General features: G+C 41.1%; 1 protein-coding gene across 2 annotated transcripts in view; it reads right to left on the bottom strand.

Moving 5' to 3' along the window:
• Positions 1-19,510, bottom strand: part of LOC122565217 (endophilin-A2) — a 137,576-nt gene that overhangs the window by 8,917 nt on the left and 109,149 nt on the right. For both annotated transcript variants that reach the window (XM_043720970.2, XM_043720969.2), the window contains exon 8: positions 1,147-1,274. In XM_043720970.2, the coding sequence (XP_043576905.1) occupies positions 1,147-1,274 (128 nt within the window). The remainder of the gene's footprint in view (positions 1-1,146; positions 1,275-19,510) is intronic.

Raw genomic sequence — 19,510 nt, 5'->3', positions numbered from 1 at the left:
CCGATGATTGCACAATGTTCAACACTATTCATGACGACTCCGATACTGAAGCAGTCCATGTCCAAATGCAACAAGATCTGGACAATATGGGCTGACAAGTGACAAGTAACATTCACATCACACAAAAGCCAGGCAATGACCATCATCAGTAAGAGACAATGTAACCACTAAACTTTTACATTCAATGGTGTTACCATCACTGAACCCCCAGTAGCAACATCTTGGTTGGTACCAGAAACTTAACTGGACTCTCCAAATAAATACAACTATATGAATAGCTCATTCAGTAAACCTTAGCTGATCTCATTTTGGTTAAGGATTGAGAGTCTACTTCACTTCTTGCTAAGTTTCTCACCTGTTCTCGCAACGGGACATGGTACCATAAACGATGGCTACACTTTAGCTCCTGACCAGCAGCTATCCTTCATGTTAAATCTAGATAGGAAATTTGACTTGACAGGCAGTTTGACGAAAGAGTGCATCACAGCTTAACCTAGTCCTAAATGCATTATGCATCCGCATTTGCACTTTTCAGCAGGAAATCCCTGTTTAGCAATCAGCAGCAGTAATCCTGGCTGATCTTTCCTCTTCTTAGAACAGGGCTGTTGAACTTAATTTCAGCACTTCGATTGTCACCTGACAGAAATCTGATATCTCAGCGCTGACAAGGATCAGACAGACAGCTTCCTGGTTTTCTGGCTCACTTCCAGGCTGCATCAGAGGAAGCCATAATCCTCTAACTTGTCCCTCCTTGGTGTAAACTCGACTGTTGCACAGTAAGTATGCGTGGATCCTCCACTTTCACAGCATGCCGTCTGCTCTACTGTAAGGTGGCTCAAAGAAAGTAAACAATTCACAAAGAATGGGATGAGGGGACTTGGAAGAACTTATGATTTGGAGATGCCAGTGTTGGACTGGGGTGTACAAAGTTAAAAATCACACAACACCAGGTTATAGTCCAACAGGTTTAATTGGAAGCACACTAGCTTTCGGAGCACCGCTCCTTCATCAGGTGGTTGACCTGGTGTTGTGTGATTTTTAACTTTGGAAGTACTTATTAACTGAATTGATTGGCTAGTTTAAGTTATTGTTTTGGTTGGCAACTCATAATTCAATTATTACAATTAACAAAAAAAATGTGCTTACCCTGTGACTTTGTTGACCCGCTATAGGAGAAACCTCCATTGGAATGGTCTGTATCTCCGTATTCTGTATAAATGCTTCTTGGCTTGGGCTGATATTCACGTTTGGGGCGACCAGAGGCATCCCGTATCCTATTTGTAACAATTAATTGTATTACATAAAGTCTTCATCACGTTTCATATTAAAAATCATTTCAAAACACTGTTACCAATTTACTTCAATAATCCCACTGGTGGGGCTGGGAGGACAATTATGATTAGGTGAAGGCTTGTTTTAGGTATACTTGGACTGTGTAAAATCCCAGTATTCTTAAATTGTACCACTACCAGTTGGTTTTAGGGGATAGTGGGGAAGCTAAAGAAATTTTGATTAATCAAAAGTTCCCTTGAAGCAGTTGGCTATCAAACAGATCAACACGACAGTGAAACTGTATAAAGAAACTGAACACAGTTTTTGAATACAAGTCACAGTTAAACAACTCACACCACAGAGCAGCCACAAGGCGAACTCTCAATATCAGAGGACGACGCTCTCATAATTGGAGAAATTAGGGGCTTTCATTTTGAAATAAGGAGAGAAGGTTTGATAGAGGTACAACACAATAGATGCTAAATGGTATGAAGTAAATCCAGAAGCACTATTTCAGTGTAAATTAAGCTCTAAAAAGAGGGGAGGAAAGAACATGCTAAAGTCATTAGGTGATCAACAATTTGATGAATGAAAAACTTATATATTAGAATACTTAAATAAACACTAACAGCTCCATCCTAATTAAGGCTACAGCAAGTATAAATTTTGGCATAGACTGGTTGGGCTAAATGGTCTTTTCCTGTGAACAATATACTAAGTAATAACATTTCCCAGAATCCAGAATGCTCCAAGTAGATTGGAAGCTAGCAAATGTAACACCATTATTCAAGAAGGGGGTGGGAAAGGAGAGGGAGAGAAAGACCAGAGAACTCAAGAAGCCAAGAAGAGGGATAAACAGCACATTCTTAAATTGGCAATTTGCGACTAGTAAAGTACAGCAAGGAACAATCCAAATTAATGACTCAGATACATTATATTTTGTTTCTTGATCCAAATTTGCTAATGACACAAAGCTAGGCAGGAACGTCAATAGTAAGCACACTAATACATATAGACAGGTTAGGTGAGTGGGCACAAGGTGACAGATGGCATATAATGTGGAAAGTGTGAAGTTATTTACTTTACTAGAGGTAGTGGAAAACACTTTTTTAAGGCAGCATATAAGACATGAAATTTGACATTCAGAGATACTTGGACATGCATTTACAGAATACAAAAAAAAGGCATGCAGGTACAGCAAGCAATGAGGAAAGCAAAGGCATATTCAGCTTTATTTTTATATTCTAACTGCAGCTCAATAAAGAGGTCTTGCTATAACTGTATAGGATTCTGAGACCACACGCAGTTTTGATCTCCATATCATAAGTGGCACAGTGAATATGCACTAGGTTGATTGGCTGAGAGGGTAGTCCTACAATGAGATACTGAGTAGATTACGGCATTCTGACTGGAGTTTTGAATAATGTACAGAGATATAATTGAAACACAATGAAGAAGGCTTTTGACAGGGTAGGTACAAAAGAATTTCTGTATCCCTGTGGCTGGGGAATTGAGAATTTGGATGCTCAGTATAAAAGGCCAATCATTTAGGATTGAGCTGCAGAAACTCCTTCACTGAATTGTTCTTGAGAATCACTGGAATTCTCTAGAAGAAACATATGGATGTATCTTTGAGCTAAGGTACATTAATAGTTTCCCATCAAATCAAGGAAATGGGGAGCAGGCACATTAGCAGAGTCCAAGTCAAGATCAGCAGTGATCATATTTAATGGAGTAGTAGGCTCAACCAGTTCATTTGGTCTACTCCTGCTCCTATTCCTCCAATTCTGTTCTTATGGGACCCACCAAACATACTTTGGGGGAAGTGATAAAAGACAGTGTGCATCAGATTCCAATGGCTGCTGATTCCCTCCTGCTGAAGTTTGTGGTAAGTTCTGAGCAGCCTCTGTTTATTTTCACAAGTTTCCGCTCACAGCAAGACACCAAACATGTACCCATATGATTGCTGAGATAACAATCGATCCAGAATAACTTGTGCTTGGTATACAATTTACCAGAAAGCTCAAATCAATCAAATAAAAAGAATTGTGTATACATAACATTCAATCACATTTCTCAAAAGGCTACATGTGCATCTAATTATTTTACGTGAAATTACGTATGCCAGCAAAATTGCAGTAAATTTGTGTATTGGATCCCTGAAATAACGAAGTATAAACAATTCAGGTAGTATTTGTGGGATGAATGTGTCGGGTGGGATGGAAACTGCCTAATTTGTCTTCAATAGTACTATGCAAATTCGACAAGAATTGCTTTTGTTAAGACTGGTCAGCCGAAGGTTTGCAACTCCAACAATACAGCACTGTCGTAGTCTTGACCGTGAGTAGAAGAGCTAAAACATTTTAAATATGCACTAATTTTGCACGCTAATCATTACGAACATTTTATCTAATATCTTTAAAGTATTTCTCAGCAGGACCATGACAATAATAGGCCTGAAGACTTGTGCTCCAGAACTTGCCACATCCCAGGCCAAGTCTTTCCAATACAGCTACAATACTGGCATCTACCTGATAATGTGGAAAATTGCCCAGGCTTGTCCTGTACTTACAAAGCAGGACATATCAGTAAAGTGATGGAATGTTTCATCAATAGTGCTTTCAAGCAGTACCTGCTTAGCAATAACTTGTTCAGTGACACCGTTTGGGTTCTGCCAGGGCGATTTGGCTCCTGACCTCATTACAACCTTGGTTCAAACATGGACAGAAGAGCTGGATCCAGAGGTCAGAGTAATAGGCCTTGACATCAAGACTGCATTTGACCAAGTGTAACATCAAGGAGCCAACACAAAGCAGAAATCAATGGGAATCAGGGTGGAAAATCTCTGCTGGTTGGAGTCACATATCTAGCACACAGGAAGATGGTTGTAGTTGTTGGAGGTCAGTCATCACAGTTCGAGGACATCTCGACAGAGTTCCTCAGTGTAGTGTCCTAGACCCAACCATCCGCAACTGCTTCACCATTGACCTTCCCTCCATCATTAGATCTGAAATTGTGATGCTTGTCAATATTTGCACAAAGCTGAAAATGTGTTGCTAGAAAAGCACAGCAGGTTAGGCAGCATCCAAGGAACAAGAGAATCGACGTTTCGGGCATAAGCCCTTCTTCAGGAATGAGGAAAGTGTGTCCAGCAGGCTAAGATAAAAGGTAGGGAGGAGGGACTTGTGGGAGGGGCGTTGGAAATGCGATAGGTGGAGGGAGGTCAAGGTGAGGGTGATAGGCCGGAGTGGGGTGGGGGCGGAGAGGTCAGGAAGAAGATTGCAGGTTAGGAAGGCGGTGCTGAGTTCGAGGGAGTTGACTGAGACAAGGTGGGGGGAGGGGAAATGAAGAAACTGGAGAAATCTGAGTTCATCCCTTGTGGTTGGAGGGTTCCCAGGCGGAAAATGAGGTGCTCCTCCTCCAACCGTCGTGTTGCCATGGTCTGGCGATGGAAGAGTCCAAGGACCTGCATGTCCTTGGTGGAGTGGGAGGGGGAGTTGAAGTGTTGAGCCACAGGGTGGTTGGATTGGTTGGTCCGGGTGTCCCAGAGGTGTTCTCTGAAACGTTCCGCAAGTAGGCGGCCTGTCTCCCCAATATAGAGGAGGCCACATCGGGTGCAGCAGATGCAATAGATGATGTGTGTGGAGGTACAGGTGAATTTGTGGCGGATATGGAAGTGTCCCTTGGGGCCTTGGAGGGAAGTAAGGGGGGAGGTGTGGGCGCAAGTTTTGCATTTCTTGCGGTTGCAGGGGAAGGTGCTGGGAGTGGAGGTTGGGTTGATGGGGGGTGTGGACCTGACGAGGGAGTCACGGAGGGAGTGGTCTTTTCGGAACGCTGATAGGGGAGGGGAGGGGAATATATCCCTGGTGGTGGGGTCCGTTTGGAGGTGGCGGAAATGACGGCGGATGACACGCTGTACATGGAGGTTGGTGGGATGGTAGGTGAGGACCAGTCTGTCCTGGTGGCGGTTGGAGGGGCGGGGCTCAAGGGTGGAGGAGCGGGAAGTGGAAGAGATGCAGTGGAGGGCATCGTCGACCACATCTGGGGGGAAATTGCGGTCCTTGAAGAAGGTGGTCATCTGGGTTGTACGGTTTTGGAACTGGTCCTCCTGGGAGCAGATGCAGCGGAGACGAAGGAATTGGGAATATGGGATGGCGTTTTTACAGGGGACAGGGTGGGAGGAGGGGTAGTCTAGTAGCTGTGGGAGTCGGTCGGTTTATAGTAAATGTCCGTGTTGATTCGGTCGCCCGAGATAGAAATGGAAAGATCTAGGAAGGGGAGGGAGGAGTCTGAGACGGTCCAGGTGAATTTGAGGTCGGGGTAGAAGGTGTTGGTAAAGTGGATGAACTGTTCAACCTCCTCGTGGGAGCACGAGGCAGCGCCGATACAGTCATCGATGTAGCGGAAGAAAAGGTTGGGGGTGGTGCCAGTGTAGCTGCGGAAGATGGACTGTTCCACATTATCCTACGAAGAGGCAGGCATAGCTGGGGCCCATGCGGGTGCCCATGGCTACTCCTTTGGTTTGGAGGAAGTGGGAGGATTGGAAAGAGAAGTTGTTCAGGGTGAGGACCAGTTCAGTCAGTTGAAGGGGGGTGTCAGTGGAAGGGTACTGGTTGGTACGGTGGGAAAGGAAGAAGTGGAGGGCTTTGAGTCCTTCGTGATGGGGGATGGAGGTGTACAAGGACTGGATGTCCATGGTGAAGATAAGGCATTGGGGACCGGGGAAATGAAAATCATGGAGGAGGTGGAGGGCGTGGGTGGTGTCCCGAACGTAGGTGGGAAGTTCTTGGACTAAGGGGGACAGGACTGTGTTGAGGTATGCAGAGATGAGTTCAGTGGGGCAGGAGCAGGCTGAGACAATGGGTCGGCCGGGGCAGTCAGGTTTGTGGATTTTGGGCAGGAGGTAGAAACGGGTGGTGCGGGGTTGAGGGACTATGAGGTTGGAGGCGGTGGATGGGAGATCCCCTGAGGTGATGAGGTTATGGATGGTCTGGGAGATGATGGTTTGGTGGTGGGAGGTGGGGTCATGGTCAAGGGGGCAGTAGGAGGAGGTGTCCGCGAGCTGGCGTTTACCCTCAGCAGTGTAAAGGTCGGTGCGCCAAACTACTACCGTGCCTCCCTTGTCTGCTGGTTTGATAGTGAGGTTGGGGTTGGAACGGAGGGAGTGGAGGGCTGCACGTTCTGAAGGTGAGAGGTTGGAGTGGGTGAGAGGGGTGGAGAAGTTGAGGCGGTTAATGTCGCGGTGGCAGTTGGCTATAAAGAGATCAAGGGCGGGTAAGAGGCCAGCACGGGGTGTCCAGGTGGATGGGGTGTGTTGGAGGCGGGAGAAGGGGTCGTCAGAGGGTGGGTGTGAATCCTGGTTGAAGAAGTAGGCGCGGAGGCGAAGGCGGCGGAAGAATTGTTCGATGTCACGCCGTATGTTGAACTCGTTAATCCGAGAGCGTAGGGGAATGAAGGTGAGGCCTCTGCTGAGGACTCATCTTTCATCCTCAGAGAGGGGTAGTTCTGGAGGGATGGTGAAAACACGGCAGAGCTGGGAGCTAGGACCTGGTGTGGGGCTGGAGCTGGGAGTGGGGTGGAGTTGGGCGTGGGGGCGGGGCAAAGTTCATCATCATTCATGACTCCTCAAATACTGAAGCTGTCCATATCTAAATGCAGCAAATTCTGGACAATGCACAAGCTTGGGCTGACAAAAGGCAAGTAACATGCGCACCACACAAATGCCAGGCAATGACCATCGCTAATAAGAGACAATCTAACCACCGCCCCATGACATTCAATGGTGTTAGCATCACTGACTCCACCACTTGCAACCTCCTGGGGTTTACCCCAGACCAGAAACTCAAGTGGACTCGCCATATAAATATAATGGCTAGAAAACCAGGTCAGAGGAAATTTAGATTAGATTTTAGATTAAATTCCCTACAGTATGGAAACAGGCCATCCAGCCCAACAGGTCCACACTGATACTCCAAAGAGTAACCCAAACAGACCCATTCCCCTCCCCTCCATTTACTCCTTGTGGTGAGTAAATTGACTCCACAAAGCCATTTCCAAGGCATAAGCTAGGAATATGATGGAATACTTCCCAATTGCCTGGTCAGGTGCAGCTCTACAATACTCAAGAAGCTTGACACCATCCAGGACAAGGCAACTGATTTGATTGCCAACAATTCCACAAGCATCAACTCCCTACACCATCAATATGATCCACTGTAGAAATTCACCAACTATCCTTAGACAGTATCTTCCAAACCCACGACCACTTCCATTTGGAAGGACAAGGGCAGCAGATACATGGAAACACCACTACTTGCAAGTTGCCCTTCAAGCCATTCGCCACCTTGACTTGGAAATATATCACCATTCCTTCTCTGTTGCTGGGTCAAATTCCTTTAATTCCTCCATAAGGGCATTGTGTAACTACCTACAGAACAAGAACTGCAGTAGTTCAAGAAGGCAGCTCATCACCTTCTTCTCAAGGGCAACTAGGTATGGGCAATAAATGTTGGCCAGCCAGTGACGCCCACGTCCCAAGAGTGAACAACAAGTAAAAGAAAACACTGAGCTGCTAGATCCAAACAAGTTGTTTCTGGAATGGACATGTCTCACTATAGTATTTCTGATCTATAACAGAAACTGACTGCAGTTAAAAAGGTATGAGCAATCTATGTATAACACTTCTATTCTTAGTTCAAGCGTCACTGCAGCAACTTGCTCAGTGTGGCTTTCCCAATAATACACACGAACATTATTTACAAATATACATTCACAAATAAATCTGATTTATATTGATATTTACAGCACAAAATAGGTCTTTTGGCTCAAAGGATACCTGCGAACATTTTATCAACACAATTTAACATTTTCAAAATGGATTATGACAAGCAAGGGGAAAATGCTGCAATGTTGCAACTTAATCATAATGAGGCTACCAAATTAATTTGCAGGAGATTATTCCTCTCACCGGAATGCAAATATTTGTCAGCCTGAGCTTATCTACTGCAGTTTTAAGAAGACTACCTAAAAAAAAAACAATTGGGACTTCAATAAAACAAAACAAAATCAGATGGAATCTGCTTTGTCCTTCCAATTTTTTATTCCTACTGTTCGGAATGTGAAACGTGGTCTAGAATATAGCTGCATAGACCAACATGCCACCCTACCCACATCACCATCTCTCCCAGCTGCTTTGTGCTGGGCTGAGTATCTACTGGGTCATTCAAGAATGAGAGAGGCCCAAGCAGGAGTTTGATGCTGTTCTGACCAGATTTGTTTTACAGTCATGATTACTGGGTCGGAGTTTGAACTCTGGCTATATTAATGCTTTATTCAGAGCCAGCAAATGTTAACAAACAACACTGTTCATTTACATAAAAACAAAAGTGCAGGAGAAACTCAGTGATAGGGTTAAGGTTATGCACTCTTTGTGCATATTTATGGTTGAGATAGATAGACTCTGCATCAGTACAGGAATTTAGGCAAATGGAGAAAACACAGAAAAGCAGACATAAGGAGTCTAAGTAGACATCAGCCACGATTGACTGAATAGTTCTGGAAGCTCGAGGAACAGAACAGCCTCCTCCTGTTCAGATTTCTTATGGTCTTAAGGTCTGGCAGAAACTGCAGAAAGAGAAACAGAGTTAATATTTCGGGTCCAGCATAACTCCTCAGAAAATTCAGAAGAGTCAGTTCTGATGAGTCATACTGGACTCAAGATATTAGCTCTTTCTCTACTGATGCTGCCAGATCTGTTGAGTTTCTTCTGCACTTTCTGTTTTTATTTAAGTGAACAGTTTTGTTTGTTAACATTTGCTGGCCCTGAATAAAGCATTAATATAGCCAGAGTTCAAACTCCGACTTTGAGCATCATAGTATTTTGCTTACATTTTCACGAAGTTTTTTTAAATAAATTTGAAATTCACCCACATTGATTTGGTTTCTAAGACAATGAAATTTCCTCTTGTATAAATGAGGAAAACAGAAATTTTCAGTATGCTATTGTGAATTTGGTTTCCCATGTTAATTAAAATTACATAGAACACAATCAACATTTATGTTTTTGATCTAATCTTCCCCATGGTCAGAACACAATGGTACAAATAATTGTTAAAAAGTGAACCTCATAAGTTTGGTCGATGTACCTTCACAACAAACTGCTAATTAAATTTAGTAATAGTGATCGAGAATATGCTCAAGATTAGAGTAGTGCTGGAAAAGCACAGCAGGTCAGGCAGCATCTGAGGAGCAGGGAAATTGACGTTTTGGCCAAAAGCCCTTCATCAGGAATGAAGGGCTTTTGCCTGAAACATCAGTTTTCCTGCTCCTCGAATGCTGCCTGACCTGCTGCGCTTTTCCAGCACCGCTCTAATCTTGACTCCGATCTCCAGCATCTACAGTACCCACTTCTGCCGGATTGAGAGTATGCTATCCAACTGTAGTCTCAGGTACAGAACATCACTTCTTACTTCCCAATATAAGGGATTTACACTGCTATGGTATACTATAGCACTGCACAATATTTAACAAATCTGAATAATCCCTTTCTATCAGATTTAACTTTTCCCCTCAATTATAGCAGCGATAGCGGTGTAAAGTTCATGGTTACTAACAGCTTCCCACATCTTACTCAAGTAGAAATACTTTGCCCACAAGCTTTAAAAGCTGGTACGATTGGTTATTCCTCCACAAATGGCTTCACAATCATCTGTCATTCATGTGTCTGCATGAATCATTGAATACTGGTCACTTGCAGGAACTGATTTTCCACTTTCTAACGTACTGTCACCAAGAGCCAAATATAATACCTGAAACTCCAAGTTTAGATCAGGCAGTGTGAAAATTGAAGAGTGTGGGACCCATTGTTGAACAGTTCACTAACTGACTAGCCATTGCCAAATAAGTTAACAAATAAATTTAAGGACGTTGCTGAATAGCACTGCCAAGAAACTGGCATCGAATTCTTGACGTTACAAAGGAAAAATGCTATTTGGGAAGGGCGAGAAAGTTAAAACCAAACTACATTAAGTGCAACTTTGGCTGCGAGGCCTTTCCATACTTTGCTATAGTGCTTTTAAAGCAAACTCATGTTTCAGTCTGTATCTTAACCAGCATTTCTTCATGCTTTCTCCAACATAGAAAACCTAGCTTAAGCACCAGTACATAAAATTCATTATATAGTATAATTGCAATAATGGAGACGCAGTTAACAGAAAGATAGGATTGGCAGTTCAATATTTCAGGTAGAGGCAAGACTGGGAAGGTGTAAAAAAGGTGGTGACATTGCAATATTGATCAAGGAGTCAATCACCGCACTAAAGAAGAATGACATCTTCTAAAGTTCCTCAACTGAGGTCATAGGAATAGAACTTAAAAACAAAAGAACAAGTGTGCAAACACATTTTTGGGAGTGTACTACGCACCACCAAACAGTTGGAGTGATGGAAGAGTAAACATGTTGGTAAATTTCAGAGAAGTGTAAAAATAACAGGGTAACAATAGTAAGAGATTTCAACTTCCCCTTTTTAACTGGGGCAGACAAAGGATTGGAACGGGTGGAAATATTAAAATGTATCCAGCACAGCTTTGCTAATGATCATGAAAGAAATTCTTCAAGACAAGGGGCAGTGCTGAACCTAATTATAGGGAACAAACCAGGCAAGTGGTAGAAGGGTCAGTGGAAAGTATTTTAGTGATAGTGTCCATAACTCAGTAAGGATTAAGGTAATCATGGAAAGGAAAAAGACAGATCAGAAATAAAGGTTCTGAATTGGGGGAAGGCTAATTTTAATGTAATACAGAATCTGGCCAAAGTGGTTTAGGAGCAACTTCATGTAGGAAAATCTATATCACAGCAGTAGAAGTCTTTCAAAAAGGAAATAGAGAGTTTGCAAGGCTGTTATGTTCCCATTAAAGGGTGGGACCATTAAGTCCACAGAACTAAATGTCAAAGGATGTACAGGACTGGATAACACAAAAAAGGGATGCTTATGCCAGATAGTGGGAGCTCAAAACACTGGAAGTTCTGAAGACATATAGAAAGCTCAGGGTGTTACTTAAAAAAGAAATAAATTGAGAAAACAAAAAAGGGGGTCAAGAAAAAAAAACACTGGTAGCAAAATAAGGTAAAATTTCCATGCATTTTAGAAGTATATTAGGGGCAAGAGGATAATCAGGGAAAGAGTAGGGTCCATTAGGCTCCAAAGGGTCTGAGTAGACTTTGATGTAGGGGAGAGTGGCTAAGGTTTCTGGACGTGTTTTGTCTGCTTGTTTGGGTTTGTTGCTGTTGAAAATGGCTGCCAGATTACTCAGACCCTTTATCATCATGGTGGCCCACAAACCCACCTACACACTAAAACAGCAGCTAATGAACTTGAAAGACCCTAGACAGACAACAAGCAAAACTAATGTCATTTACAAAATACCATGCAAGAACTGTAACAAACACTACATTGGACAAACAGGCAAAAAACTAGCCACCAGGATACATGAATATCAACTAGCCACAAAATGACATGACCCTCTCTCACTAGTATTCTTGCATACAGATAAGGAAGGACACTACTTCAACTGGGACAACATATCCATCCTAGGACAAGTCAAACAGACATATGCACGAGAATTCCTAGAAGCATGGCATTCCAACGAGAACTTGATCAACAAACACATCGAGTTAGACCCCCATCTACTACCCCCACCCCGAGAAAAGAACAGGAAATGACATCGCCAATCCAAAGAAACCCAAACATATAAATAGAAAGCAGTAATCTTCAGCAGTGCTTCACCCAGAGCAAACCTACATCCAGATCTTTGAAAGTTAAGAAGGCATATGGGATATCTGCCTTTATCAGGCGAAGCATTGAATACAAGACCATCGAGGTTATGATGGAACTATATGAGATGCTACTTAGGTCACAGCTAGAGTACTGTGTATACTTTTGGTTGCCATACTACAGGAAGAACGTGAGTGCACAAGAGAGGGTGAGGGGAGATTCATCAGAATGTTGCTGAGGCTGGACTGTTTTCACTAAGAACAGACTAGATAGACTGGGGTTGTTATTCTTAGAACAGAGAAGGCTGAAAGGGGATGTTACAGAGATGGACAAAATTGAGAGACAGACAAAGGGAAGACAGGAATACGCTTTTTTCTCGAGGATCAATAAACAGGAGGCATAGAGTTAAGATGAAGGGCAAAATGTTTAGAGAGGATTTTACCAAGATTTTTTTCACCCAGAAGATGGTGAGTCTCTGAACTCCCTGCCTGAACTATTGTACTATTTAAGAAGCATTCAGATGAACATTTGAAATACAACAGCATACAAGGCTACGGGCCAAGTGCTGAACAGAAGGATTAGAGTAGATAGGTATTTGGTCATTGATGTGGACCCTTCGGCCCAAGGGTCTTTCTCCATGCTGAAAAATTCTATGACTCAATGAAAACATTTTTCAGCTGCAGTTATATATTCAAACCCCTGTATATTGCGTGCGTGTGCATGACTCACCAGCTCCAACATCTGCAACAAATTAAATTAGGTTGATGGCATGTTTCTTAAAAAATAAGATTCGATCATACATATTCAGTATTTTTGCAAACTAGCAGTAGTTGCAGGACAGCATGGAGAAATAAAGAAATTAAACATTAATTAAAAAGTCAGCAGAGGGCTTACATAGAGAATTTGAGATAACAAGATTAAAAGCAGGTTAAGGAATGCTAAGAGATGGCATGGGGGTGGGAAGAGAATCAAGCCAACAGCAAAATGTAGAGTGAAATATTTTATATGGACATCAAAAAAGAAAGAGAATCACTAAAACCAAGTTTTGGCTTGAAAGAAGAGAATTGGCAATTTGCAAAAAAGCAAAAATTTTCAGTCAGTACTTCGGTTTAAAAAAGAGCCAGACCTGAAATTAAGAAAAGAGAATTCAATAATTTTTTTTATGAAGTTACATAGGCTGAAGAAAGATCAAGTTCAATCACCCCAAGGGATAAATTCTAAGGTAATGAAGTTGAGACAGGAAATTGCTGAGGCCCTTGAAATATTTCAGGGCTCTATTGAATGTAGATGGTCCCACAGGATTGGAGACAGGCCAGTATAGTACCTCTTAATAATAAAAAAGAGAGCTAACCTCGGTAATTACAAGTTAGCTAAGATTAACATCCAAGGTAAAGAAAATGTTGTCTTTAATTAAGGCTAAAATTACCATGTATTTTTGGAAACTATGGTTAGAAGTAGCCCAGCCCAAAGGGACAAGTGGGCTTTTTTTTTGTGGAGATAACAAGTATGATAAACTGGAAATGCAGGGGAGTGCGCATGCATTTTAAGAAACACAAAATTATGAGGGAAGATCAGGCACATGAACCTAGCAGGCAACTTGAAAAACCAGAATTAAGAATTATTTGTAATACAGGAAGCAGAAAGAGATTGTAAAGAGAAGGCTTGAAAATCTTTGGCAGTAATCATGCCTCAGAGTTCATTTGTTGATATCTTCTATTCAATGTTGTCATGATTCCCATGGGAAAGCATGAACCAAAATAATCAAATTTACAGAATGATCTCCAAATGAAAAGGTTACTGCTAAATTACACCTTTTTTAGCTTTAATTTCAACGCAAACAGGAGCCAAAACAAATTATCCATGAATTAACACATTCACCAGGAAATGACTATTTCCAGTGAAAGAGAATCTAACCACTACCACTTGACATTCAATGGTGTTACCATCACTGAAGTCTCCATGATCAAAATTCTGGGGGTTACCATTGACCAAAAACTCAACTGGACCCACCACATAAACACAGTGGTTACAAACATAGATCAGAGGCTAGGAATATTGCGATGAGTAATGTAGCTCCTGACTCTCCAAAGCATGTCCACCATCTACAAGGCACAAGTCAGGAATGTGACAGAATGCTCCCCACTTGCCTGGATAGGTGCAGCACCAACAACACTCAAGAAGCTGATCATCATTCAGGACAAAGCAGTCCACTTGATTGGCAACACATTTACAATCATTCAGTTTCTCCACCACTGGCACTCAATAGCAGCAGTGTGTACTATCAATAAGATGCAATGCAAAAATTCAACAAATATCCTGAGACAGTACCTTCCAAACCCACACCCACTTCCATCTAAAAGGACAAGGGCAACAGATATATGGGAACATCACCACCGACAATTTGCCCTCTGAGCCAATGACCATCCTATCTTGGAAATATATTATTCCTTCACTGTCACTGGGTCAAAATCCTGGAATTCCCTCCCTAAGGTCATCAAAGGTGAACCTACAGAACATGGATTCCTCCTTCTTGAAGGCAGTTATGGACAGGCAATAAATGCTGGTCAGCCAGCAACACCCACATCCCATGAGTAGATAATTTAAAAAATAGACAAATGATATATAAAATAAAAAGGTAAATTTCAATAAAGCTATGCCTTAGGAAAACACAACCAACTCAATATTCCTTGCACTACATAGCTTAAGAATTCCTTAATCACAGATGGAAGGTCGGGATTCCTACCAATAATAGCTTTCACTTATAGGTTGCAGAGGTATGCTGAACACACTTTTATTTACCTTTTTTTTCTGGGTCATGGCAGTTCCAATGGTGCAGCTTTCCAGTGTTCCTGTTCACGGACTAGCCATTAACACTTTCATCATAGTTTAATGACTTCCGGGAAATAAAATACAACCCTTTAACATTTCAGATTATTCACATAGCTTTCCAGGTTTTGGACTATTTTGATCCAGCCTGCACAGTACCTCCAAGATCTCCTATTTCTTTTTTGCCAAACAGATAAACTGACCTCTTCCTGAATGTTTCTTTTACTCACAAAAATTGTGCCTTCTCTGTGTCTTTGCTGTTTGTGCCCATATCTGTGTGTGACAAGTTCTACACTCTACCTTCTCTACATGTAGCTCTCTCATGTGTCCACCAGCCAAACACCTTCTGGTCATAATCGTCTTCCTGATGGTGTTAATTCTAAGTCAGGGGTCAACAAATAATAACAAAACACTATTTCATTATTTTCGAGAAAAATAAGATTGACCCTGTTACAATTGACGCAAACTCTAGAAAGGAAGTTATTTTTATGTCTGATTACAGACATTTTAAAATAACTTTTCTTCATTATATTACACTCAGGTCATAGATCGTCATGTGTATATGAATAATTAGGCTGCACACCTATATGCAATAGGGTTCAAATTTGCAGGTACTATCAAAATAGAGAACACAGTTAACATTCGAGAGTACTGAAGGAAGCCACAAAACAATACTGATGAGGTAGTTCACATTAGTAAATTTGAGGGGACACATTTTAATTAAATGCAAAACAATACTTATGGTTTGAATGAAAGTAGGTCCAGTGATAGAACATAGAACATAGAAGAATACAGCGCAGTACAGGCCCTTTGGCCCTCGATGTTGCGCCGATCCAAGCCCACCTAACCTACACTAGCCCACTATCCTCCATATGCCTATCCAATGCACATTTAAATGCCCATAATGAAGTAGAGTCCACCACTGCTACTGGCAGGGCATTCCATGAACTCACGACTCGCTGAGTAAAGAATCTACCCCTAATATCTGTCCTATACCTACCCCCCCTTAATTTAAAGCTATGCCCCCTTGATGTGAAAGATCAAAGATATTTTGGTGTGCAGGCTCACTCAGTATCAATGAAAATTTTCCAAAAAAAAAACACAAAATACCGCATATGTTGGAACTCTAAAATAAAATAAGGTTCTGGAAAAACTCAATAGATCTGGCAGCATCAGTGGAGAGAAAAAAAATAAGAGTTAACATGACTATTCTTTGGAAGTGGAATCATACCGGATTTGAAACTTTCTCCATTGATGCTGCCAAAACTGCTCAGTTTCTCCAGCACTTTTTTAAAGTTGTGGACAGAATCTCAAACTGAAAGCTGTACAAAAGATACAATGGAACTTGAATTTATATCAGAGTATAAAATTCACATGGGATAATGAAGAGCTGATACAAGATCCAATTCAAGCTAAGGTGCAGAGCATTAGATTCCATATTTAGGAAACTGAGGTTTGGGTAAAGCATAATTCACAATTCACCAGCATTCTGAGTGATAAGATGAAATACTAATTTAAAAAACGGTAAAATTGGGCCTTTTTGTTAGATAAAAGCTATTTTACGAAGTTTTGTAATTGAAGTTTTGATATGGGATAGGTTATACAGAAGTTATTTCCACTAATCATGTGGCCTTGAACAAAAGATTATAAGGTGAGGAGAAATGTATTCATAGAGAAAGATATGAAGTTATTGGTTGAGGCAGAAACTGCACACCAGCATTCAAAATTAGCTGGAATGCTGAAGGAACAGATGAACAGAGGATCAGAAGGCGGCCATTCAGTCAATCAAGCCTGTCACCATGTAATGAGATCAAAGCTGATCTGTGGCTTAATTCCATATAGCTATCTTTGGCCCATATCCCTCAACATCTTTGCTTACATAAGACATAGGAAAATGCATAAAACAACATAAAAACTGAGGGCTAAAAGTCACAGGGAATGATTGTTTGCCTGGAGGGTAAAATGCAACATGCACTGATTGCTTGAGACAAATAGTTAGTTTTGTGGAGTGACTTGTATCCACTCTGAAAGCAACATTCAGAAACTTTAGATTACGTTGCTTTGAAACTCATTCTGAGAAACCAATGTTAATGCTTGTGCTTTTTAACAAATTCCCCATTTTGCTTGCATCATTTTATATGTTCTTTTTCAGGCTTGCTCAGTCTCCCAATATTCTAAGGCAGGTTTGATAGGTTTTCCACAATGTTAATCAATTCTTCTGTGTTTAAATAAGTTACTCAGTTCTCCTTAATTATTTGCAAAGGGTACAACTTCTGGATTTTAAATGCAAAGAAACTTGATACTAATTGCAGAGGAAAAACTGACAATGCTATGAATCTGTCAAAAATTAAAACATTTTAAATCCTTCTTTATGAGTGGGATACCTGGATAGTTTGTGGCTTTCATAACTCAATTATAACTTGCTAAAAGAATTAGGTACATGAAATATACAATTTATGGTTCGAGTGCTTATGTCATTTCAATGGTGGTGAATTACCTCTGTCTAGGTGCACTGCTTAATCATTGTTAACGTGAAGTTCACCAAAACAGCTAATAACAAAGCCCATACTTCAAGGAAGAGGCAGAACCAATCTTTTGGCTTTTTTGGCTTACTAATGGTGAATCTGTTTGGTATGTTACTTCAGCTAGAAAATTTGATGATGTTGTTGATGATTAAAGCTCCATACCAGACAGAAAAAAAACATATGGGAGGCTCTTCTTGGTTCAAACAGTCCTGTTTTAGAATAATACTGAATGCTTGAGGGTAACCAAGGATTCTAACTTCCTATAACATTTTTCTTTCAAGCATGTTGCAAGTTCAAGAATGATTGATTTCTATGCTTTTGTTCTTTGAAATAGTGAGGGTGAATTAACAAAAGTTCTGCAACTTGCAATGGATGCTCTTATTTCTCTTTAACTTCACTTAATAAATCTGACTCTGTTTTTAGCCTAAGATATGGTTGATCAGGTATTACTTACTCATCATTGTGAGGGGACAGGAATTTCTAATGGAAATCTTTAAGTACCTGCTGCATGTAATTCAACAATAAAGTGATTAACTACCATCCTGTGGCTTGCTACCAGACTACTTCATGCAAGCAGTTACATTTTGGCTCAAAGAAAACGAGGTTCTGCCTGTAAAAGTGGTCTATCACTATCAGCATAAGTTTAGCTCCATATTCTTGTTGGTTTTCTTCTGAAGGTATTGGATTCCAGCTGAAATACAATTTCAGAGAATCTTGCTCAATTAATCACTTCTTTGTACATCTACATAGTGAGCTTTGATAGACCACTTGATTATCACAGCCAAGTCCAATCTTGATTTGGATGCATGCACACAGTTCCCAGTAGGAATGGATGGATAGCAGGAGGACAGGGAGTCTCTTTCCTAACTTAGGAACACCAAAGTCAGTTAAGGACATGAAAATTTGCTTGAGCTGGCAGCTTTTAGCTTGAGATACATCTACAAGCAGATTGAGTTTCTGGCTGTATCCCTTAATAAAGATACACTTTAACCACTAAGTGGCTCTGAAGAACAGCCAACATCACCTCCATATTTTTAAAATCATAAATCTACTATCAATTTATCTGGGCTTTTGGTGCTATTAGTATGATCTCAAATGAATGAGGAAAATCTCTAAACTCCAACTGTATCTACAATCTGATGTTTTTGGATCCCAAGAGTTTGTCAGATACAGCAGAAAACAGGGTCTCACTCCACTTGTTCATTTTCTATAAGTTGCAAATCTGAAGGATCCCTTTCTCTGCATTTATCAATATTAAAAAGCTTTTCCTCACAAAACCACTCCTTCAATCAGGATTTAATGTAGAGGAAGGAAGGAAGGGAGAGGGACACCAGAAAAACAGACATTGGAGGAGGGCAAGAAAGAAATTGAAATGAGGTCATTGTATTTTTAATTGCATCCATTTGGAACTATGGATGTTACCTGTAAAAAGCTGACACGTGGCACATTCACAAAGGGACACCAGGATGTGCTTCATGTTAGAATCTCCTGTTCCCTGGATGCTGCCTGACCTGCTGTGCTGTTCCAGCAATAAAGTTTCAACTGTGCTTCATGTTACACAAAATACAGGCAGAAATTACCTCAAATTTCAAAGATCTGGAGCAACTTCCTTTGAGCAGCTATCCTTTTATCCCCCGTTTCTAAAATAATCTTTCCCGGCTGACAATCCTATCACCTAATGAAAAGTTTGCAATGAACCAGGCTTTTAGAAAGATCTGTTTCCAAGGAAACTGATTCCAAACAACAGCAGGCATTCTGAGAATCTCTCAGAAAGCATAGCAACATTAAGAAACAGAAATGGACTCTCTCCGAAGTCAAAGAATAACACATCGTGTTCAAAATTCAACATATTGGTCTCATATTAATGGACACAAAATACAGTAACAAAATAATCCTGAAGTGAAGTTTAATTAATAAACAACTTCAAATTCAGTATTCATTTATCCTACTTTAACATTGCATTTGATAAGATTATAGGGCCATCATTTTTCAAGACACAGACCTCAGAATCCTCTGTCGGCTCCCTCCTGTACGTAACAGAGTTACAAAAGCTGACAATTGGAAAGATGCTTTTTTTTTCTGAGGTTCCAACTGTCACAAAAACCCAAATGGTGG

The sequence above is a fragment of the Chiloscyllium plagiosum genome, unplaced genomic scaffold (genome assembly GCF_037043375.1).
Source record: "Chiloscyllium plagiosum isolate Xiang-an unplaced genomic scaffold, Cpla_swu_hap1 HiC_scaffold_28, whole genome shotgun sequence".
NCBI classification, from domain to species: Eukaryota; Metazoa; Chordata; class Chondrichthyes; order Orectolobiformes; family Hemiscylliidae; genus Chiloscyllium; species Chiloscyllium plagiosum.
The sequence above is the reverse complement of the archived record's forward strand: the minus strand, read 5'-3'. Positions and strand labels throughout refer to the sequence as shown.